The following is a 24193-nucleotide window of genomic DNA, read 5'->3' as shown; positions in this document are numbered from 1 at the left end:
CTCTCCGATTTTGTCTTTCCTCTTTCTTAGAAGAGGAGAGAAAGTTGTCTTCTGTAGAAATGTTTGCAGCGATGTTTCCAAGTGTGTGTTTTTTTTTTTCCGCCGACAATTTCTTATCATTACTATTATTATCATCATCAATATTATTATTATTATTATCATCTCAACAAACTTCTGAGCCGACTCGCCTTTGAGTTGCTGCGGTCAGAACGGCCCTTAATTGTGCCCTGAGAGGAAAATGCATCCCAGAGAATCATTTGGTTGATTCAGTGCATGAATAAAAGATCACAGACGCCCAGTGTGGGCCTTTTTCTTTTTTTCTTCATTGTTCTCAATTAGCCTCAAATTGTCGAATCAAAGGCATGTTTGTATTGCAGTCTTTGTACAATTTAGATGCTGCGTTAAGGCGGGGGCCGCGTTGCATAGCATTATACAGATGTGTTACTCTGTGGAAACGCTGCTCTCTGTATCCTGTTCTCTTCTTTATTTCTTTATTTAATTAGTGGCCTTCCTCTCTCAATTAAGCCTCTCATGCTGCTCTTGTCTTCAAAGTGATGGGCAGTTTGACCTCTTTAATTATTTGTCTTTTCTGACCCTGGCATAGGGAATGGCTGTTTGTAGTGTGTTCCTGTTTGCGTGCGAGGCAATAATAAGGTGAGCGCTCAGAATCAGAGTGAAGGCAGGCAATCTCTTCATCCGCTAATAATGTTGTTTTCTTGCTCTCATTTGGATAAATTTACAAGTACAAGAATCACTCTGCCATTGATTAGGTTTTTTTTTGCGTGGCTGAGTCTGTGCAGTGAAACTCACTGTGAGAGAAATACAGTGATCCTCTGTTGGATCTGCAGCAGCTTCACCACACAGCACCTCTGTTCTGTCTCCAACCAACGTCCACTGCAGAACGGTCTCAGGTGGCACCAGAAGGTATTCACTACAGGTTCCAGAAACACTTTCCAAATCAAATGTTGCTGTGATGTGAACATTTTTTTTTTGGTCAGTGTTCATTTAAAATGTTTCCTGATTTGTATGGAAACACGCTCCTCTGTTAAAGGGTTGGTTCACCGAATGTCAACGACAACATCCTTATAGGAATGTCATTTCATTGAAAAGTGAAATTATACTTACCTGGATGTCAAATACTTAGGAAGGAATTATAATGGCACACAATATTATTTTGTGATCTGACTCCTTTAGTAAATGTGAGCTCTGCCTGTGATCTCAAAAAGATAATATTTGTTTTCCTCTGTTTTTCTTCTTTTCCAGGTGACGTTCATGAATTTAAAAGTCACCGACTTTGTGAGAAGAGGGTGTTGGAGTTGAAGTCTCTTATTTCTGTAAGTTTTCCCCATCCATTGACTAATACAAATATACGACAACAATGAGCTTCTGTGTGAGCTTCTGTTGGCTCTCTGGACGTTTTCTTCCATCACATTATTATTATCAGCCTCAACTGCAACATGACTTTGTTACCTTTTTCTGTCTTAAACACTGACCTTTTCAGGACCCATAGTCCTTAATGAGGTTCCTCATGGAGGCAGAATCTGCTTTCTGAGTTAAAGGGCAGTTTGAAGAATAACCTTAAAATCCTTATGATGCTTATGTGTTTGTCGGATTAAATTTGACCAGTTTCTTTTTTATTCATTAGATTTTTTCCACATCTTTTACTCATTAAACTTGAACGAAACACAGTAAGTACACTCTTAGAAATAAAAAAGCCAAGTAGAACCATATAAGGTTCTTCGGCTTGTCCTCATAGGAGATACCTTCTTGGCTCCTTTTATAAAGGTTCCACCTGGAACCCTTTTTGGATTGTTCCACCAAGAACGCTTTTAAAACCCTTTATTCAGGAAAGGGGTTTTAAAGGGTTCTCTGGATCATAATGGTTCTTACTAGAACCATTATTGTTACAGGTAGAACCTCAGCCCTTGTAGAAAAAACGTTATTTCTAAAAGTGTAGGTGTAGGGCAGTGCAGGGCTTTGATTTTCTTTGAAGGAAGTGACTTTTTGTCAATTTCATAAAAAAAATTTCAATCCCAATGTCCTCTGTTGTTGTGGAAATGAGACATGTATCTCAGAACCACTGTCTGATGATATGAAGAATAACACATTTAGCTCTGGAAATTAGTAAAAAAAACGTTATATTTCTTTGGGTGAAGTTGCCCTTTCAGGTGCGGTTAGGGTTGGGTATTAACTGGTTATAGTTAAGGTTAAACAAAATGGTTTGTTGTCGCCGTCCTAATGAAGGGAAGTCAATGCATGGGTTTTCCATTAAGAGAGTTGCATAAAATATAGTCAAGACATTGACAAGATGAGAAATAATGATTTTTATTCAAAATAATAATTTTGCCCTTTCGTCAAAGACCCAGCAACATCCAGCAACATAACATCATTGCACCAGGGTTTTCAAGGGTTTTCTAATCATCCAATAGCCTTCTAACGCCATGTACCATTAGACATTTCTTAGCGACCCCAAACTTTTGAACGGTAGTGTATCTCTACCATAGTGGTGGTTTTGAGAACTCTGGCAGGTGGCTGTCTGTCTGTCTGTGGACAGAAATAGCAGGACATCAGCACAATATGCAGTTACATGTAGTTGAGATGATAATAAAGGTAGAATTTAAATATGGGTTTGGTCCAGTCCTAGGGTACTGAGTTCTCACAGTTGGTGATCCTACGACAAGATGTTCCCTGTGTGTGTGTGTGTGTGTGTGTGTGTGTGCATGTGTGTGTGTGTGTGTTTGTGTGTGTGCCGACGGCGGGAACAGAGGCATGCACAGAGTCAGCTTCAGTTTTTGTAAGCCTTGACTGACACACACACACACACACACACACACACACACACACACACACACACACACACACACACACACACACACACACACACACACACACACACACACACACACACACACACACACACAGAACACAGAACGCAGACCACCACTCCAGTTAGCATTCTGCCTCGTGCGCCCCTCAATAGCTGCTTTCACTCGGGCGAAGAAAGGGGTCTTTTAAAGACTCTCGCACATGCAGGCATCACTCCAGGAAGCTTTCAACGCCAGGACCTACAGTAATGCCTTTTAATGGAGTCTCTCTCTCCGTGAGCAATAAAGATTATATCTAGAGTCAAATAGTGCCGTAGGTAACACGAGCTGAAATTAGGCTGGTGAGGCTGCAGCGGCCCATGGTGATGGCTTCAGCAGAGGTGAGAGAGACGTATGAGATGGGAGTGGTTGGAGAAAAGAGTGATCTGACCATCTGGCTAATCCCCCTGTTTAAGAATACTTATTACGGCCCTCTTTAGTGGCCCTTGAGCTGTGTCACTGCTAGGTCAACAAGTGGCCTGTTTGATTCTGACAGGCAGGAGTGGACAGAGGAGCCTCAGTGTTCTGTTGTGGGCGATAATCTGAGTCCTGCTGGTTGTTCAGGGGCTCAGTTTCAAAGAAGTGACTTATGGCACGTGTAAATAATCCCCTATCAAATATCTGATTTTCATTTTCTTAAATGTATCATGGATTTGTAAGAATATTGCACATCAACAAAAGTTGAGCAATACTGATTAAGAACATCATTTATCTCTGATCTTTGTTTTCTCAGTTAAATAAATTTTTTTAACCGCTAAACTGCTGTAAAATAATAATAATAATAATAAACTCATTTCTAATTCCATCAAACTTCCTAATTTCATCATTTTATCTGGAAACTTGAAATCACATTATTGTGTCTCTTTTAACATGCAGTTGCTTTTCAAATTGAATTACGCTGTGGTAAGATGACAGGTGGACCCTCCTAACAGAATTACAGTCTTTATAGGGCACGGGTCCTGTCATGACAGCGAAGATTTATGGAATCTTTGTTTATAGACTTTGGCAGAAAGACTGCCGGTGCTGTGTTGAAGGATTTGCGGGATCAATGGCTAATGACTAATGTTTTAGAATGATCCAAAGTCAGTGGGCAGTTTACGAAATCTGTCTTGACACATGTTGTTATTGAATATTGCACGGAGAACTAGATTAAAATGTATATGTCTTTATCCAAATTTGTCCTGTGTTGCTCTAAGAAAACAAGATCAAGTGTGTGTGTGTGTGTGTAGTTTATCTGAGATATTCAGTCAATGGGTTAAACCAGCACCGTTTAATCTCAGCTGCAAGTGGTAGTGAAGAAGCAAAGATTTGGAGCTTGCTTGGTGAACAGTGCAGTAACGGTGCAGTAATGACAGTCATTTGCAAAGAGTTAGAAAAGTGACCAGACAACAAGCAGCCGCTGGGATGATTTGTGGCGAGCTAATGAGCTAATGAGCTAATGAACCCGCTGAGGTTACCTGTTTGGCTGCTTCTAAAACTGCTCGGTTCCTTTCTACTTCAGCTTTGAATGTGAACTTCACTGTGTTACAGTGTAAGATGAATCAGCAATGCTAATGGGCAACATCTAACACAATTAAGTGAAGTTTCTCATTGCTTAACCTTATGTTAAAGGCGCTATTATGTCCTCTTGACCTGGGACATGGACATCATTTATCTGATTTGTCCGCACGTATGAAATGTCCCTTTCAGAGTGCACAGAATGCTTTGCAAGTTTGCGGCAGGGAACTTCTTTAACGGTGGGAAAAGAGAGGTGAAGTCACGCCACACCACGCTCTCCGTCAGCACATTCAGTCGTTCATTCATGTGGGCCAGCTCACCAGCACATGTGCGACAAATACATATGTTTGTGTGTTATGCATTTAGTTGTTTGTCGGGCTGCAGTCTGTGTCAATTTATTTGTGTTTGTGCTCGCATGTGTGTTTGCGTTTTGCACACTCATGCCTCATCAACATCCCGTCTTAGGCCCATCTGGTTTGCTTTGAAGAGGCTCGTGGAGCTGCAGCGGCCGGAGCTGCAGCGGCAGGGCCTCCCCACTTACACATAAATCCACGGTACGGTACGAGGCCTGCTGCCAGCGACAGTATAGACTGACTCTCATGGCTACTTCCCAAACCACCCAAGCTCATACCCCACTTTCTCTATTCTATTGCCCTTGAAATGGGGCCTGCTCTAAATATTATCTCCCCCTGTGCTCTATCCCTTCATTTATCCCTAAGTCGGCAGAGAGAAGAAAGGAGCTGTGGGGCTGAGTCACTTTTTCCCTTCTCTTCTCCTCTCTCCAAAACCACAGGCAGCGGCAGCGGCTTCCTGGAGATGAGCGCTTTTGTCTGTTGTGTGACCGCTGCGGCTTTAGGCAGATCCTCCTCTGATGAGGTAATGCACTGGGTAGACTGGGAGACTAAGAGAGAAAGAAGGAGGTGAGCGACTTGAAGTCGGAACTATACTTTAACCTTTGTTATACCCACTGTATGGGTTTTCTTCGAGGATGCGTTCTGCTTTTCAGTAGCACCCTGCTTCACCTAACCACCAAACATCCTCACCGCATTCATCTGTTGTGGACTTTGTGGGATTTGATGAGCAATGACCTATTGACCATTTCAGGTGGATCTTGTGGTTACATAGAAGCATTTTAGTGGACATTCAACAGAAATGCAGCAACGTTTCCTTATTGGAGTTGAACCATAGCTGGTGCAGTACCTATTTGAGTTTTATTTTTCCAACCAGCATTTTGGAAGAAGACCTGAAACTCTAGTTTTTGGACACAGGTCCCAGAGTGGGAAAATCTCAAAAACGCTGGCCTCACATTTTTCGTGTAGACAACCAATAGCCTGCTTTGGGAAAATGATGATGTCATATTCGTACCTCTCTCTTGCACTTTCCCTAGATTGTCCGGGCTTTGTTCAATCTTTCTGTGTTTGTATAGCACATGCTCAATATCTTCTTCTTCTTTGACATTTCCTGAAACAGTCTTTTTCAAAAGTATAAGAGACCATAATGCAGTTCAATAGAGAAAATTAGAAAATAACTATATGTAGTAAAAGCAAATCCAATCAATCAAAAATGTATTTGTATAGCCCACAGTTTACAAAACATAGTTTGTCTCACGGGACTTGACAGGGTTGGTAACATCCTCTGTCCTTAGACCCTCGACCAGGGTAAGGAAAAACTACCAGGGAAAAATCCCTTATAACAGGGGAGAAACCTTAGGGAGAACCACAGGTGAGGGATCCACTCCCTGAAAGGATCAGGGATCCAAACATACAATACACAATTACAAAGAATAAAAAGTAAAAAGTCTTTAAAGGTGCCATATTTAAGAATGTGGCCAAAAACAGTTACTACATTCAAATTCAAAATACCAAGGGTCTTTTAGGTTTAGTTTTCTGACGTAACTGGCAACCCGTAGTTGCTCGGCAGCTGAGACTCTACTGACCGCAATGATTGCAGTTTAATCATTTTGCCAAAAGTTTCAATGGTTTCTGTCCTAAAATGTTGTGAAAGCACAAAGTGTTTCATAAAAGCAAGTGTAAAGCGTATTTATGAGATTCTAAGGGAAGTTTCCTCTCAGTTTTCACAACTGGCAATAAAACATTCAGAAAGCACAGTCCAGCTTCCCTGTATCTACACTGACGCAGACGACGCAACAACACGTCAGAATTCACTAATAGACTTTCCACAAGAATGTGTCCATATCTTTGGGGACAAGCGTGTATTTACTTGTACGTCAGGTGTTTTGCTGAGGAATGCTAACAGACTTGCTGACAATCGGGACAATTGCTTCCTGTTTTAACTGTTAGAGGTCACGCAGGGCAGTGGTCAGGGTCAAATTCAGCTGTCGTGCTCTGCGTTACAGAGAAACACCACCTGGTGATTTAGATCACAGTGATCCACTGTATCCTTATCTCCAAACAATACGCTTCACTTTTTACATTCTTCACCATGCCATATCTGGAATAGAGTGATTTTCAGCAGTTTGGTTTACGTCAACACCTCATAAAAAAATCGCAGATTTGTCTTTGAATGCTGTGTTGCCCATGTAGGTAGAAAGAGGGAAGGTCAGAGCCTAAGTGCCTTCTCTCTGCAACAATTACTTCTGCTGCAATGCAACACCTGTTTCTAAGAGATTTGTGGCAGCTTCCCATTTCTGAACACTATTTTAGTGACCCTGAACGCAGCTCAGCACCAAACAGCAACACAAGCAACATCACATTTTCATCATTGCAGTATTCTCAAAAGAGAAAACATCCTGTATCGCATCTAGAAGCTTTTTTTTTTTTTTTTTTTAAAGCATCAGCCTAAATTAACTGGCCTTAATGGCTCCTTATTACGTTCCAACAGGCACACACACCTCCATTGGTAGTGATCTGTTGGTTTAAGTACATGCTAGCATAATTGAGGTCTCTCCCTTGATTAGATTTGCACCAGCTTTTAACAAAGCCTGCTCTAACTTAATCCAATGAGCCCCATTGTAGCAAAAGCGGACGGATGACATCGTTCCTGCTTTGCTTCAAAATCAACTGATCCATAGAGCAATTAAGAGCCATGCTGATAAAGAGGTAGGACTAAAACTAATGACATAATTGAGCCATAATTCATGCACTGAGTTACATAATTAAGTATTTTTTCACAGTTTCTCTGGTCTCTCTTTCTAAGCCCTGGTTTGACTTAATAATAAAATGTCTTTCTTCATAGATGTGTCTGAACTTTAGGATTCATTCACTGGAGCTATCATCTAAAATGTTTACATCACATATACTGGAGCCTTAATGCATTGTTTTGTCACTTTTCTTGCCGACACTCATGGTAAATTTAGCGTAGATTTAGGCACTTACACAAGCGTCACACACACTCATCAGACCTGACACAGTTGCACTAAAAGGAGCAGGCCAGCAGGGAGCGGATACGTCGTCTCTGGCTGTGTCCCCTGGTGACACCTCCTCGTCCATAATCACAGTTAGAGACTAAACCGCGTCCTGACCTGTGGCTGTGTCTCGCACACTCAAATCCCGTAATCTGCCCCTTTGTTCTGTGTCACTATCAATTAGTCATGTACCAGGAATCGTCGAGAGGAAAAGTGTGTGTGTGTGTGTGTGAGGACACGCACACGCCTGTGTGGTTTAGCCGTTTAGGTTTCACTGTTCAACGTTCGCTGTAACTGTTGTATGCAAAACAAGTTAGCAAATCATCAACTTAGATATCAATCCTTTTTCAAATTCTTTGTTTAACTTTCCGTGAAAAATTACCTACTTTTCTTAATCTGCTATTACACTTAATTAAGCGTCTTTGAGTAAAAATACAATATATATATATAAAGCTAATTATTAGTCACAAGTCAGTTGTTGTCACAACTGACAACAAACTGTTATAGTATACGTTGAAAAAAGTGCTCATGATACGTCTGAACGTTCGTGTTATTTGAAAGTGATTTGCAGATACACACACCTACACTCTTAGAAATAAGGGTTCCAAAAGGGTTCTTCTACAAGGGCTGAGGTTCTACCTGGAACCATTTGCTTCTGAAGAACCCTTTCCCGAAGAAAAGGTTTTTCAAGGGTTCTTTGTAACACTAATGGTTCCAGTAAGAACCATTTTGATCCAGAGAACACTTTAAAACCCCTTTCCTGAATAAAGTGTTTTAAAAGAGTCCTTGGTAACACCAAGGGTTCCAGGTGGAACCTTTATAAAAAGGTTCTACCTGGAACCAAAAAGGGTTCTCCTATGAGGACAAGCCAAAGAACCTTATATGGTTCTCCTGAGCACTTTTATATCTAAGAGTGTACGACAGATTTTGTTTGTGATGTTTATCTTCATGTTGTTTTAAAGGAATGCACATAGGCTCGATGTAATTGATCCTCTCTCCTCTAGATGAGTGTCTAGATTAAGAACAGGAAGGGTTTTGGACTGAGCCAAGTCTTTCTCTCTCTCTCTCTCTTTTTATCTCTTCTTCACATCTATCCTGTGTTTGCAAAACCTAATTTGCCTCCTAACCTCCTCCCTTCTTAACAATAGGATTTCATACTCACTATAAATAGGCCCGAACAAGTCGGCGCTCACCTGTTCAAGCAGCAACAAATCTAGAACTATTCCCACAGTTCTTTTCAGGTTCAGTGATTCAGCCGGTTGGGTGCCAGGGGATGAGCAGGCATACTGGAGAGAAAGACATAAAAAAAAAAAAGACAGAAACAAATGGTGTTGGATGCAGGCCTAGTTTCATGAAGGGCTGCTTTGGAAATCAAAAGCTATTGATTGTGGTTTCAGGATGTTTCTGTACAGTTGTTTCTTATGTTAATGTAATTAAGTGAATTCAGTCATTTAGTCTTGGCAGGACAGGAATAGCAGGTCAGAGATGTGAACGACGTGGCGTGGTACAGCACAACACACACACACACACACACACACACACACACACACACACACACACACACACACACACACACACACACACACACACACACACACACACACACACACACACACACACACACACACACACACACACACACACACTGCACACTAAGAGAACCATTACTGTCTGACATGAATGCACCACTTTATCTGTTTCCTGTGTTTACAGGCCATTGTTGACAATAGCTGATTTGCAGTGCGATAAATACACTTTGATTTACAGGGGGAGACAATACTGTATTATGTGAGCCACAGACACTCAAGACTGGAGTTACTGTGATATGAACACGGGCCAAATTTGTGTGTGAGTGCGTTGAAGAGGGCAAACAGCTTGCGAGTGTATGTTAAAGCCTTTGGATGAGGCTCCCAAAATGCTTGGCTTCCGTTCAAACGCTGGATAACTTGCTGATAATAGAGACAGAGTTCTGATGCTGTCGCCAATTTGTTGCGATTACGAGATATGTATTAAAACTGCGGACTGTGCACGGGGGGGGGGGGGGGGGACGATATATATATACAAATGCAAATGATTTATTATCTAGATGCAAATAATTTAACCTATGGAGTCTTACTCAATAATTAATGTCTATTGGCATATGACCCTATGTGCCATACAGTAAACAGCATGTCTCATAACTATGTATGAGATCTCGTAGTCAGCTAATATACAGTGGAGAGTTCCAGAGACAAGTCCGACGTCTTCATAAATCAGCCATATCTAATGAACCTCCTAATTGTGATTTACAGCCTGTAAGCGCAGTGCTACGATGGAGAGAGAAATTGTTCGAGAGAGCGAGTTCACTGCTTTATTAAATGCTGCTTCCAGCAACTGTGAAAGTGTTGCATGAGTCTCATTTGGGGCTTTATCCTGGTAGGATAGTTAATGTGATACAAATTTGAACAGCTGGACGACAAAGTGTTACACTGAACAGCAACAGAGTGAGTTTGCTTTGTGACTTTGTGTTGTAGTCATTTCCAAAAATGTCTTTCCGTTTCTCCTCGTAATTCCTCTCCTATTTCTAAAACTAACTTTAATGCCTGCAGATACTGTTATTTCACTATTTGATGACGAAGCTGAAAAATTAGAAAAAATATTTACTGCCTCATACACAGAGACTTTCCACTCATGTCATGTCAGTGTACACAGCCCCACCTGAGTCTTAAATATTTGCGTGGAATCAAAGGCTTAATCCCATGTGAACAACAGCTGCTGTGACCAGTGAGATTAACACTTTACATGGCTCGGCTTTGCTGGCAACAATGCACATTAGCTGTGTGCCGGTAATGGACGACGGATAAGTTGTGCAGTAGACACCGTGTAACACACCTCGTTACACTCAGGTCTGAAACGGAGTGTGTTTTTCCTGGCTACAGAACATTTCTGCCCCTCTGTGTTCACTGAGTAACATTCATACGCTGTACTCCTACAGTATGTAGGTGGCCTCTCCATGGTATCAGGTATATTATATCAACTTAACATCACGCCACCTGTTTCCCATAACACACACACACAGCTAAACACACTGGCTCCAGCGAGATCAGGGGACACACTGTGGAAAGGATTAGCGTGGATTGTGATGGCTCGACATGCTGAGGGGACACTGACATGCTTGAAACTTTCAAACAAGACAGACTGTGTGGAGAGGAGATTTGTTTCATGATGCTCAGCGCTGAAACGACCAGACCTCTGCAACCACTAGAATGTCCAGAGTGGATAAGTTTGACTGCTTTACAGATAGGATAAGTCATAATAAACAGGATAAATGAATTTTACCTTAAATCTTAGCATACAATTACTGGAGAGACGAAGAGATATCACTGTCCACGCCTGTTCTTCAGGTCTGAAGCATGACTCTGTCCCAGTCCTTTTCCCCTCTTGTTGTCACTACCTTTTTTCCCTCCTGGTTACAAGAAAGCTAAAATGTAGATTTGGCTTTTTTTGTGGGAAGAAAAAAAAATTCTGTTAAGTAACTGTGATTGGATTGAATCGAGTTGGTAGAAAACCTGTTTTAAAAATAAATAAATACATAAATACTACTACTACTACTACTACTACTAATAATAATAATAATACAAATAAATCAAACAAATTTGAAAAATCTAAAAATGACCACATTGGAAAATTAGATAAAGCCTCATCACCTTTAAAATAAAGCAGGACAACACAACCGATTTTATCAGGTGTTATCATCTTTTTTTTAGATACATTCAAGAGTGAGGTGAATTTATTAACACAAAATTAGAGCTTTCACATGAATTCAAATGGAAAATCTAAGCTTTTTGAAGTTTTAAAAGAAAAAGAAAGAAACATCAGCTTAAAGGTCCTCAAGTGAAAGTTGTAGATCAGTATTAATACACATATCCTGCGCATTTCTACCTCCAAGAGGAAGAGACATGATGAGCGTTTGTGTGAATGGAAACATGACTTCATGCCACTGAATGAACTTTGACATGGAAGCATTTTGTTGTGTTGTAAAACCATCTGGTCACACCAACTGACGATGTGTTAAAAATGTAATTACATTTCAAAGTGAAGGGAAATTAAATCCTGTGTTCGGGAGCGCAGATGAATTGTTGGAACCATCTGTACACATTACGCTTTCAGGCCGATCAATAATTGAATACAAATATGTTGTTTATTGACGAAGCAAAAGCAGCGTGGCTGTGAATAATGCAGACATCCCATGCTAACAAAGCTGCGGAAATCTCCGAAGCTCTTTCGCAGATAGGGAACAAAGCTCATTGTCAGAGGATAGAGAGGCAACTGGGATTACAATGGGGCCGTCCAGTGAAATGACTTGTCAGTCCTAATCTGGGATTAGCGGGCTCTCGAGCCTCTTGGGTGATCTAAAAGCCACCTGTTTGGATTCTCCTGGAGATGATGTTACACCCTGCAAGTTCTAATTTGACTTGCTTTCTTTTGCACTCACGTTTCAGATCATTTTTGTTGTGCCGTAAGTTAAGTATTTACACGTTCTTTCATCAAAGTTACTAAACTAAAACAACATTCCTGCACTTTAATTCCTCTGCTCCCTTTAAGGTCTGCACTTTGTTGTCCAGCAGATTTATGTAGGATACATTGTGAGCTCCCATAATGCCTTGATTGTATATTGTTCAAGTCAACAGCTGAGACTGAGAACTGACATTTACTACAACAGTTATCCACTTTGTGGTTTTTTTTGAGAGCAATTCAGTCCCCCCTGTGCCCCCATGTCATCTTAACTTAACATGTCATACGTATTAAACAGGGATGAACAAATGCAGTAAATTAACAATGCTGCACAACAGCAAACACGGGTGTTTGAAAATTGTTCTCAGCTGCAGTGAGACCCTTCACTCCTGTAATTATTTAGCGACGCTCACTTTTTTTCGTTGGCACAGCCTCAGGGCTAATGCAGTCACTCTGAAAAATGTGTGAGGGCAGCTGTCGTATTGCCACAGGCTTCTATGATGACTTTCTACTGTTGATGTCACCCTGAAATAGACGGCCAATGACACTTGTGTAACTTAACCCTTTGCAAATGTGTCCTGCTTTGATTTCCTAATCTGCGTATTTTATTTGGCATAAAGCAGAGTAAACACATTTGCATTCTACCCACGTTTAATGCTAAATTCTAAGATGATACAGAGTTTTTCTTCCATGTAAAGAGGCTATCCTCACTCATCTCAATTCTTGAGTTGATACAATTTCTCCTTGTTTACAGCTTCTGCATATGGAGAGGTCAACGCACAACAAAGCTTACAACTTGTGTAACAAGCTTATCTTATTTGTGGCATTATGTTTGTCCCCAAAGAGATAGAAAAGCACCTGTGAGATAATAAGGACCGGTTGGTGGTGTGTACTTCCTCCTGTAATGTGCGATGAGAAAGGATTTAAATCATGAAGGTTGATGCAACGCAAATCAATGTTTACAGGATGTTATATCAACAGTGAATGAATGAAAGCTAAATGACTTAAAAAGCCTTAAAAGTCCAGTTAATTTTATGGAGCCAGATGCTGATTTAAATGAGGAAGGGAAGTTCTTTTTGGAAAAATTCAAACAGTGAGTACATCAAGCTTTTGCCTCGTTCAAACTGAAATCTCAAGGTTCTGCAGTGTTTCTCAGTAATCGACCAAATGATATAAGAAAATGACTCACAGGCTCCACGATCACTGATAGTCTGACTCATAACTCATGTCTGAAAAGGAAAATGAACATATTTAATCGTGCAGAAGGATGATAGGGCCTTCATCATACAACGTCGCCTTGTTTATTAGCTACGGTGGCTAAGTCTGCTCTTTTATTGGTTGGAATGCAACAGTTAATGTGATGGAATACCTACCTGGACAATGTGGTCTACTTTAAGGATAAGAAGAAACAAAATATTCACACTGACCTGGTCGTCTAACTACCGCGAGCTGGAGTTAACAGACAAACGCTCCTTTTGAGCCACCGAGTGTTGACTTTGGTCTTCAGTGGTCTCTTCAATGGTTTACTCTGTATCGTTGCCACGGAGCAGATAAATGTATACTATGTGTTCTGTATTTGTGTAAGCCAGGGGTGTGTTCGCATGCCAGGAAAAATAACAAGCACAAGGGAGGGTGTTGGTCAACAAGGCCACTCCTGGATTTCTGGGGGTCTGCGGTTGGGTCTCAAGGTACAGAGGTACAGAGGCTGAACACAGAGCCTGGGCATAGTGGTGTGTGTTTTTACGCTCACTGTACAAACGACACATTCATCGTTTTTTTTTGAGCGCTCCATCATTGGCTTTAATTAAGATTTTCCATTGGCCACACTAATGGAGACATCGGCAACCGCTGTTTTCTCCAGGTGTCCATCCGATGTGAGACAAAATCCTTAAATTGCAATGTTTGTCTGTGTTATGAATAATGAATAATCCCTTTATCCGTTTAACCACATGGTGCAAAGAGTCGGTAATGGGAAGTGTATGCTAAGGCTTATGCCAAAACAAAATATTCCTCTCAAATTTCTCGGGGGTGCCTTAAAACTGTTACTTGTTGCCACATTGAAACCACACATTTAGAGGACTGAACACTTTGTATTCAAGTTGTTCTTGTAAGAGTGGAACAGTTAGTGAGGAATTTCATTGCAGGGTGCACCCCGCCTATCACCCTATGTTAGCTGAGATAGGCACAGCACCACCCGCGACCCTCCAGTGGAGGATAAAGTGGTAGATGATGGATGGATGGAAACATGACTTTTATTGTGATATTTCCTTCAGTGACTCTTTAGTGTTGGAAAGTAAGACTGAAAACACCAATAATCAGTCATTTGAATCCTCCAGTTGATGTTTCAGTTATTCTACACCAGGGGTTCTCAAAGTTTTGATACCTGAGGGCGAATTTAGGAACCCAACATTGGACTGAGGGCCGCCAATGGAAAAAAAACTGAAAGAAGTCCTGTTAATAATAATTTATTTATTTTAATAAATAGTAATAATTTTAATGACCAGATTGCAGTTCTACAGTTTACACTTATTGGTCTGTATCCAGTAATGTCCAATAAACATTTAACAAGATTAGTAGCTCCTGGATTAAAACTATCAACTGTAATTCATTGGCTCGCGGGCCGCACTTTGAGAACCAATGTTCTACATAAATTCTTGCTATCGTTGATGGTGGGAACATTTTTCAGTTCAATCAGAATGAATTTAGTAATGCTCTGGACTGAACGCTGCCCTTCCCCTCGCGTGTTAGCGCCTTGTGGCTGCAAAGACTCGACTCGACTTGAAGTAAACACACAGAGCTCTTAAGTGTAACACTGACGGTCACACAATGGCGTCTTGTTTACCTTATGATCGCGCAAAGGATTTATCCGTGACAGTTGATCGATGCGCTCGCTGTTCTGACTCGACCATGTCGCCCAGCCTTTTGTCTTCACCTCACCTCCCTTCATTGTTTGACTTAAGCCGCGAAAAACGTCTTAAGAATATACCACAGTTGCATGTGATAAGCGGCCCGACTTTGAAATAGAGCAGCTACTTGTTGGCTCTGCGGGAAATCAAGCCGCAGATCTCTTCCTGCCACTGGGATCCGTGTTAAATCCGTGGAATTTCAGAAAACAAAACTGCTTTTCTTGCTATTATGGCAGTGACGCAATTGGCGGGTCTGGGGGTAACTGGTGTTGCCGTTGAATGTATCTATTTTTGGCTAAAGAGCCGGGCTGAGGGAATCTCTGGGAGAAAACAGGGTAGCATGTGTGTGTCCACATTCCACATGTCTGACCTATGACAGTGCCCTCTGTTTACAGCTCTGTGCGATGATCTAATGAGAGTCCAGACAGACCCAAGATTTAGAAGTGGGCAGAGGTGGACTCATACAAGGACAATTCTCTCTTTTTTTTTTTCCATTTGTTTGTTCAGGGAAATAATTGAGCACACATGTTCCTTTCAGCAGAGCCCGACTGCTCCGTCTCACCTGGGAGTTGCCGGGGTCTCAACACAGACTCTTCACTGATGGCCAGACAATGTCACTGTGTCGTTGTGCAGGCTTTAAACAAAGCCCTGCAGGTTAACAGTGTAAAGACTGACCACAGGTTTGACCTGTCGTACTTGCCATAGTCGACTTCCTCTTTCGTTGTGTGTCATTAGTAATTGTAGTAGGCATTTGCAGGGCATTCTGACACCGTGGAAAATGTTGGTACAAAAGTGGCTGACGACTTTTTGCGAGTTAAGCGATAGTTTCACTGCTAGAAATAAAACACGAGTTTCAATAAACAGAAAGATGCCTTTTGTAAAGATTTTTGCTATAGTTCCTGCTTGCTCACACACAGCACTCCTCTGTGTTTCTGTCCTCCGTTTTAGTGTGTTTTATGACCAGGACTTAGGGATGTCCTTAGCTTTCCGCCGTGTTCTCTCTCTCCTCTCCTTCTCTGTCTTTCTTTGTCTTTGGTATTTCCCACTTCCTCAGCTATCCAGCTGGGACGGCTGGAGGTTTTACACCCAATTGGTCCAGTCGGAGGCCTTTGTCGGAGCCCTTCTCTCGCTCCACAAGTGGCAGAAGGGACTTGGGTTATGAATGGCGCTTTGTGTACTGTTTTTCTAAGAGGGGGCCCTTTCTCTCCTGCTCTCATCTGTCACAGGTCCCTCTCCGTCCACGCTCCACAATGCCTGATTGTTTCTGCCAAGTTGCCAGGTTCCAGGCCAGATCTGAACAACACTTTCCTGCCAAATTCGGACCCCGGTTTTCATTTTTCTTCCGCTCACAAAGGGATTCTTAGTTACTGTCTTTGTTTTTAGAGACGGACATAACTATCTGTTCACTATAGCAACAGTTTGTTGACTGTATTTTTTGGGTTGAGGGCTATAAGAAGCAGGAGAACGTAAAGAAAAATGCTCAAAGAGAACAGTAACACTGCTGACTATACTATGATTAGTATTATCTCCAGTGTATCAACAGTGCATGTTGTGTTTCAGTATCAAACTGGCCATCTCAACAGTATCACAGTCCCAGACAGCTATTGGGAACAAGTTGATGTTTTTCTAAAAGTCTGACAATATGAAAAGGCTTTTGGAGCGCCTCATTAAATAGTTTTTTCAGCTGTTGGTGGAACATTATCACCACATGACTGTTTCTTGAGAGCATCCACATGTATCCAAACATTCATAGGGAGAAAGTTGCTCCTTCTGCTACAATCGCTCAGTTTCTTTCTGTGTACCAGAGAGGATGCTCCAGTATTGTCTTTCATAAGAAGAAAAAATTAAAATTTCTAAAGTTATAATTCAATAGTGGCCATGTGTGGTGCTGTATTATTCTGTGAACTGAAAAAGTAGTAATATAGAATCAAATCTAGAACTACATCTAAGGTTTTCTTCATGTTATGACAAAAACAGCTTCAGTCTGATGGCTTACTTTATCTGTTTTTGTCATTTAGTTTAGACTAATAGTTTGTCTTTGTCCACGTGCAAACAACATCTTGTACAAATTGTGCAGAACAAAATGAAAACAGATCTTGTTTGCTGTGCTGAAAACAAATCGTTATTTATCTCAAAGTCATTTGACTAAAAGCTACAGTAGTTTATGTCCAGAGTCAAACATTAACCACGTTAGCAAAGTCAACAGCAATGCGACGAATCTGTCCCGTATAACGATCGCATGAAGTACACCGACCAACCACGAAGGGTCTCGTGGCATGCAAACACTGTTACTGCGGCGTGATGAAACCGTATCAGTGGCAAATTATGAGGCTACGCATTTGTGGCCATATGAGATACCAGTTCCAAGAAACTACGTCTAAAGCTCTCCTGTAAACACACAGCACCAGTGATATTGTCAGTTAAATATAGGCTCTCCGCTGTCTTCACCCTCCCCTGCTGCCCACTGGCTTCTCATCGCTCCACTGTGGATTGTACAAATTGATCACGGATTAGTGAGACGCTGTTTGTTGGTTTTCTGGCAGGCTTTAATCTCATGTATTCATTTCACTTTTTGCACAAAGGTCTGAAGAAATTTTAACCTCTGGCTGACAACTGTCATGAAGTAATATCCGATGATGATATATCAGTGCTTGGGTTGATAACCAACGTGTGTATGTGTGTGTATATATATATGCAAGTTTTTCATTTAGTAAAAAAATAAGAGTTGGATAAAGTGCAAGCACAGATGTCAAAGAGGTAGCATTAATCATAATGCTACAAACAAAAATTTAGTGTGCAGTATATTCACTTTAGTTTTTGCAAAAGTCATCTTCAGCTGCAAGATTTAAAGAGAGTCCACCTTTTGTTTATTATTAAAATTATAGTGCTGAATATTATAGTTGTATATTTATACAGTGACTACACACAGACTGACCTTGGCGTTCACCTGCATGAATGGGAGTCCAATATTCACTCTCATTCTAGCTCTGTTTAGCTCTGTCTCCACCGTCTCTGGGGTCCAATATCAGGCTGATTAGCTGCTAAAGGTTTCTACACTTGTCACTTTAGTTTGTCAGTGTGGTGATAACAAAGTAGCCTGCACATTTTCACAGCTTCCAGCTGCACGTGGAAACAACACTGGTGAGAGCGAACCAAAACCAGATCCACACAATCCTACCCTCCTCTGATTTAGGCTGATTAACAATTTCAAATGTTGACACTGGTCATAAAAGGTGACACCAGGATCCTCTCAGTAACTTTTAACCATTTAATAACCCACGTGGAAAACACAAGGTTTACTTAAACTACATTCACATGCACAAATGGCTCATTATTGTGAGTTTCTTCAAACACAGATCTTAGATACACACCCGTATTCACACCCATTAAAGTGCACAGCAGGAAGATGGACAGCCCACTGTTTCCCACTGAGCACACGCACTGACGTAGCTATCTGTTGTACTTTGCAGAAGTAGCGTGTGTGTGTGTGTGTGTGTGTGTGTGTGTGTGTGTGTTGTGTGTAGAGGGGTACACTGTTTACAGGAATCAGAGCACATCGTGAGCATGTTTTCCTCTTTGTTGGCGATCGCCCAACAATTCGGTGTTGGGTGTGTGTGTGTTTGTTTGTTTTTGGCGGAACTGTCCGTGTGTGTGTGTGTGTGTGTGTGTGTCTCTATTGTTTGCCTTTGAACATGTTGAGATGTGAGGACTAATTAGCCACACACGGACAGAGAGATGAGGTGAATTAATGCCAAAGTGGTCTTGTGTTTAGATTTAAATTAAGTTGAGCAGAGAGGTGAGTTTAATGGGATAAACGTGGCTAATGAAAGTCCCCATAAGTATAGAGCAATGACGGGGAGTCATTACAGTAAATGTAATGATGTATAAGCCTAATGACTCCCTGTAGCCTGAGGCTTACAGCTGGGAAAAAAGGAGATTTTTGCACTAAAACACAGAATCTGCTTGAGAGGCCTTGATACGGCTTAATAGATTGTTCCTTTGATAGTGTGTGTTTAGTGTGTCTCTCTCTCAGTGTGTGTGTGAGTTAGTGGACGTCTAATGAATGACCTGTTTTACACTGCGTGTGTGTGAATGAGCTGTTATTACACACATTATGTCTCTGATTTTTAAAAGAAAAACATTAAAAACAACAACAGTATCTACTCAGCGCTGGACAAAAATATGAAAATACATAGTGTGGAAAAACATCTAAAAAGCATCAAGTAAAATATTGATAAGTCTCATAAATACATGAGCACTGAAGTTAAAAAGTATATATATGTTACTTCTAAAAGTATTCAAATGTTTCTAAATGAAAACAAGCTGCTCTTTTTCTACTAACTTCACTGATAAGCATCTCTCACTTGTTATCTCCTCGCCACTCCTGGGCACACACACACACGCACGCACGCACACACACACACGCACACACACACGCACATTTGTCACCGAAATTAAACTTTTGTTTGTTTACTCTTCGCAGAATGATGTCTTCCATGCGCACAACGCCTCCCTTTCACCCACTATCTGAGGAAGACGAATCGACGGGGCAGGACAACGCGCCATGGGCCAAGCATGAGCAAGAGGGCCCGAAGGAGACCGCGTCGCCCTCGTCACATGACCAACTCCACCCTGACGAGCTGCAGCCAATCAGAGAGAAGACCACAGATATTGAGTGGGAGAACGTCGGGCCCGCTGTGATGGTGAGACGTGAATTCTGACCATAATATGTTATCATGAGATTATGTTCCTATAAAACAAATATAGTTAGTATGTGCACACGGCTCATAAAACATTCATGACGGGGCGAGCATAATGACGATTGTGCACAATTTGAGTGTACATGTAAATACTGTACATGCATCCGCACACACACACACAATGCATAATGCATTCCCTCGCCCCTTACTCTAAAGTTAATCATCACAGCTAAGTGCCTGACCCTAACCCTAAAACCTGGTCTTAACCCTCAGAGCCCTTCAACGATGTGATGATGATCAGCTGGAATGTTCTCACGTTCCCAAAATGTCCTCTCTCCGTAGAATTTATGCAATTTCTGGTCCTCACAAAGCTACAAAATACAAGAACACACGCACACACACACACACACACACCAGTGGTTCTCTCTAGTTGTGTGCTGCAGGCAGTGCTGTAGGCAGCCGGGTGAGGGTTCTTCTCCAGGGAGCTTAGTTCTTCTCCACAGCCTGTGTATGTGTGTGTGTGTGTGTGTGTGTGTGTGTGTGTGTGTGTGTATGTGTGTGTGTGTGTGTGAGCAAGAGAGGTATAGAGGAAGAGGATGTGTGTGTGTGTGTGTGTGTGTGTGTGTGAGTTGTTGGTTATTTAGCTTCAGGTTCTGTTGGACCCTGACAGACAAGGTGTGTTTGACTTAGGCCTCTGTGGAAAGGAAACAACTTCTGAGAATAAAGTTTCCTTGGTATCCATGTTGTGGCAGGAAAATGCTTCTCAGACAAAAAAAAAAAAGTAATATTCACTCTTTTAAAAGAAAGTTGAATGTGCCACTGTATAATTTTACTATTTAATAATACTATTCAACCCCCTGCAACCCTCTGGTAGAGGATAAAGAGGTAGATAATGGATGGATGGAATAATACTGTGTCGGTTTTTTTTTTAGATTATACAGTTTGTTACATTCAGTCTTTCTGAGCTCACAGTAGGAACATACAAGGCAATTAAATCTCAAAGAAAGTTATTTCCAACTTAGCATCTGAATTCTAGGAGACCTTGAGACGAATGGAGCAGGATCACCTTTTCCCCCTCTTTTGCTGTTTCTTTTACACTTTTTCTTATATTTTGTTCCATTGTCAAATATTCTTTTTCCACTTGTCCCTATTGTCCAACCACTGGAGACCGATGTCCTTTCAAGCGTGTTCTGGATGAGGAAAAATAAATAGAAATGTTGTTTTTTTTGGACCAAGCACACAAGTTGAAACACAAGAAACTGTTGGGACCATGAAGCCAAAATGGGCGCACCACACTTTGGAAACGTAAAGAGATAGTAGATGGACAAAAAAGGTGGAACATATTCAGAACGTCTGCTGGAGACATATTTAATATGTGACCTTTCACTGTATAATTTGACCTCAGGACCTCCTCGTGCTGCTTGTATAACTTTGAGGACAACATTATGTGCGGACCTGAAAACTCACACCTGAACAGTCCACACAAAGTGACACACTATCTCCTAATCCTCATTACAGAGGCATCTTCAGCTTAAAGACAAAGTGCACAACACAGTCTCCTGGAGCCGTTTCAAGGGCATCTTAAGATCTCGCTGTTAGCCAAAGCCCCTTGTCTTTGAAACATAATCCTCCTAAAGTTCTCGGAGATCCCCCTCACTCTGTAAGGGGAGGAGAAAGCGTCCAGAAATAGTCCGGTGTTAGAACACCTGTGCTAAAGTGTCTGTTGTGTGGGACAATGTGGTTGTCTGGAAGGGCTTAGCGTCTTGGTAAATATAGACGCTTTGTGCCTCTTCCTTGCCTCAGCATCAGGGGGACACAAACACACTTTGTCACGCGGCACAAAATAGAAAAGACTGTTACAATATCCAGGGCTGTTTGAAGGATTTTGGGGACCCCAAGCAAACTGGACATGGAGGCCCATCCTCTGTCAACACGTTGCCTACGTTACAAGTAACTTATAATAGCACTTTCTAGTTTGGCATATTTGAAGCAGGTACTTGTTGTCCAGCTCTTGTTTGTACCTAAATGTTCAAATGCACTTATTGTAAGTCGCTTTGGATAAAAGCGTCTGCTAAATGACGTAATAACTGTGAATCATAATTGTCTCTGTTTACATTTCTGTGATTTTGGATTCTTTGAATCTTTCTTATTTTTAGATAGCGGACATTCACAGGTTTTCTGTTTGCAGTCATGCCATGTTTTGCATATTTGCACAAACAGGCCCAGCCCATTGAAAGGTGTTAAGTGAACAAAACAACCCCCCCTCGATGACCAAGATCAATCGTTGTGGTCATCACATTATGACATTATGCAGTCCTAAACTTGACCTTTCCAAAAGTCCGCATCTGTCAGTGTTACATGTAAATGCTTGAGCTCAAATTCCCAGAATGCATCCAGTGACGACACACAAAGAAACTCTTAACTCTAACTCTGAACTCTCATGTGCTTATTTTCTTTTCTTTTTTTCCCCACAGGACAATGAACGCAATAAAGGCTGCTCAGTCTACTCCTACCAGACTAACTCTACCTCTCCACACAAGCCAGAGGAGTGTTCCCGGGATCGGGGGGAGGCCATGATCGGCCTCGCGTTCGGGACGCCGGAGCGCCGCAAAGGCAGCCTCGCGGACGTGGTGGACACGCTGAAACAGAAGAAGCTCGTGGAGCTGACCAAAACAGAGCAAGATGGTAAGTCTGTTATTTCTCTGCGTGCTTTAGCAACAGAATAAGGAAACACACTCACACTTACATTAATACACTTAATAATACTGTATAGATGGACAGCTGTGCCTCTACAGTGTGGAACAGTGCGGTTTGGAAGAAGAAAAGTGTGTCTTTATATGTGTGTGTGTGTGTTGTGACATATGCCTGTCAAATTAAGTTAGACTTTGAGTGCACGTCTTCTTTTATTTCTTTGTCCCATCATGTGGAAAGGTTTCTCATTTCCAAAACCTTAAATCTTAGTCTCCAAACCCTAAATTTGACCTTGGTTTGTCAGTAACAGATACCACAGATGTGTCGCCGCACGCAATCTGCCACCAGAAAATAAACAAAAGCCCGTTTAGTTTTCTCACCTAATTTGATTTCTTTTCCCATTATTTACCTTTAATTCAAGTGCCCATTGTTTGTGTAAATTGCAGTTTAATTTACTGCGTGAGAAGAGAAAAGAAGGTTGGACGAGTCCATTCTTCTGTGCCATTTATTTGCAGTTTCTGGATGAGGATGAAGGATAATCAGTTGTGTTAAAATCTGGTTAAATTCATTTCAGAACACTCACACATCACATGCATAGTTAGCGTAGTTTTGTGGGATGTAGTTCATCATACACATAACAAACGTTTTACAGAGTTAATACTCACATAAAAAATGTGATTTCCTTCCATTTGACAGACAGGATGTCATTCTTTCCCCCACACAAAGAAGCAAAGACAGCTTTACCTGTATTTTGTTTTCCTTTTTCCTTTTCCGCATCCCCTCTCGAGGATCTTTGAACGTCTAAGATTACAACCGACGGATCCCTTCGCTCGTTAGATCACAATATCAATCAGTGAAAACACAGGTTTCCCTTTCTCCTCTGCTCGTCTGATCTACACCACTAACACAGGAGAGCGCTGGAGTCTCCCAGCATGCCTCAGCTTGCCCCTTTCCACCCCACAGCAAGCCAGATCTAAAACCATCTTTACTGTTATGTGCACATAGTAATCGTGATGATATCAGAGGAGTGCTTGATCTCTCTCATTTAGAGGTTTTACCTTGTTATTGATACAGTGAAGTGGGCCAGAATGGGACAGCCAGAGGCGTCGTACAGTACACCATCTCTTTAGTTGAAAGATAGGTAGCTCTGCCTCTTATCTACAGTGCGGAACAGTGTGGTTTGTAAGAAGAAAATTGTGTCTTTGTGTGTGTGTGTGTGCGTGCATGTGTTGTGACATGTGCCTGTCAAATCAAAGCGCACTTTGAGTGTGTGCCTTCTTTTATTTCTTTTTCCCATCGCCTCAAAAGGTTTCTCGTTTTCAAACCTTAAACCAAGGTTGACCTTGGTTTCTCAGTAAAAGATACCAGAGGTGTGTACACACACACACACACACACACACACACACACACACACACACACACACACACACACACACACACACACACACACACACACACACACACACACACACACACACACACACACACAATAATCCACTATCAACAAAAAACCCATTTAGTGATAATTAATTATGAAAACATTTTTGTTGTTTTCATATAAAAATGCAACCTAGAAAATCTAATAAATAATTTTTTTACCATATTTACCTTCCTCTCCATTATTTACTTGCAAATGTAAGATATTTTCTTGGACAATAGTGTAAACACAATCATATT

At 41.4% G+C, this 24193-nt stretch overlaps 1 protein-coding gene across 1 annotated transcript in view; it reads left to right on the top strand.

Moving 5' to 3' along the window:
- Positions 1-1274: 1274 nt before the first annotated feature.
- The window catches only part of LOC310930227 (transcription factor SOX-6-like), a 79031-nt gene continuing 56112 nt past the window's right edge, over positions 1275-24193 (top strand). The window contains exons 1-3 of the mRNA XM_083893144.1: positions 1275-1334; positions 19609-19828; positions 22300-22510. Of these exons, the coding sequence (XP_083749270.1) occupies positions 19610-19828; positions 22300-22510 (430 nt within the window). The 5' untranslated portion in view covers positions 1275-1334; position 19609. The remainder of the gene's footprint in view (positions 1335-19608; positions 19829-22299; positions 22511-24193) is intronic.

Source organism: Microchirus variegatus (assembly GCF_963457635.1).
Source record: "Microchirus variegatus genome assembly, chromosome: 8".
Taxonomy (NCBI): Eukaryota; Metazoa; Chordata; class Actinopteri; order Pleuronectiformes; family Soleidae; genus Microchirus; species Microchirus variegatus.
The sequence above is the reverse complement of the archived record's forward strand: the minus strand, read 5'-3'. Positions and strand labels throughout refer to the sequence as shown.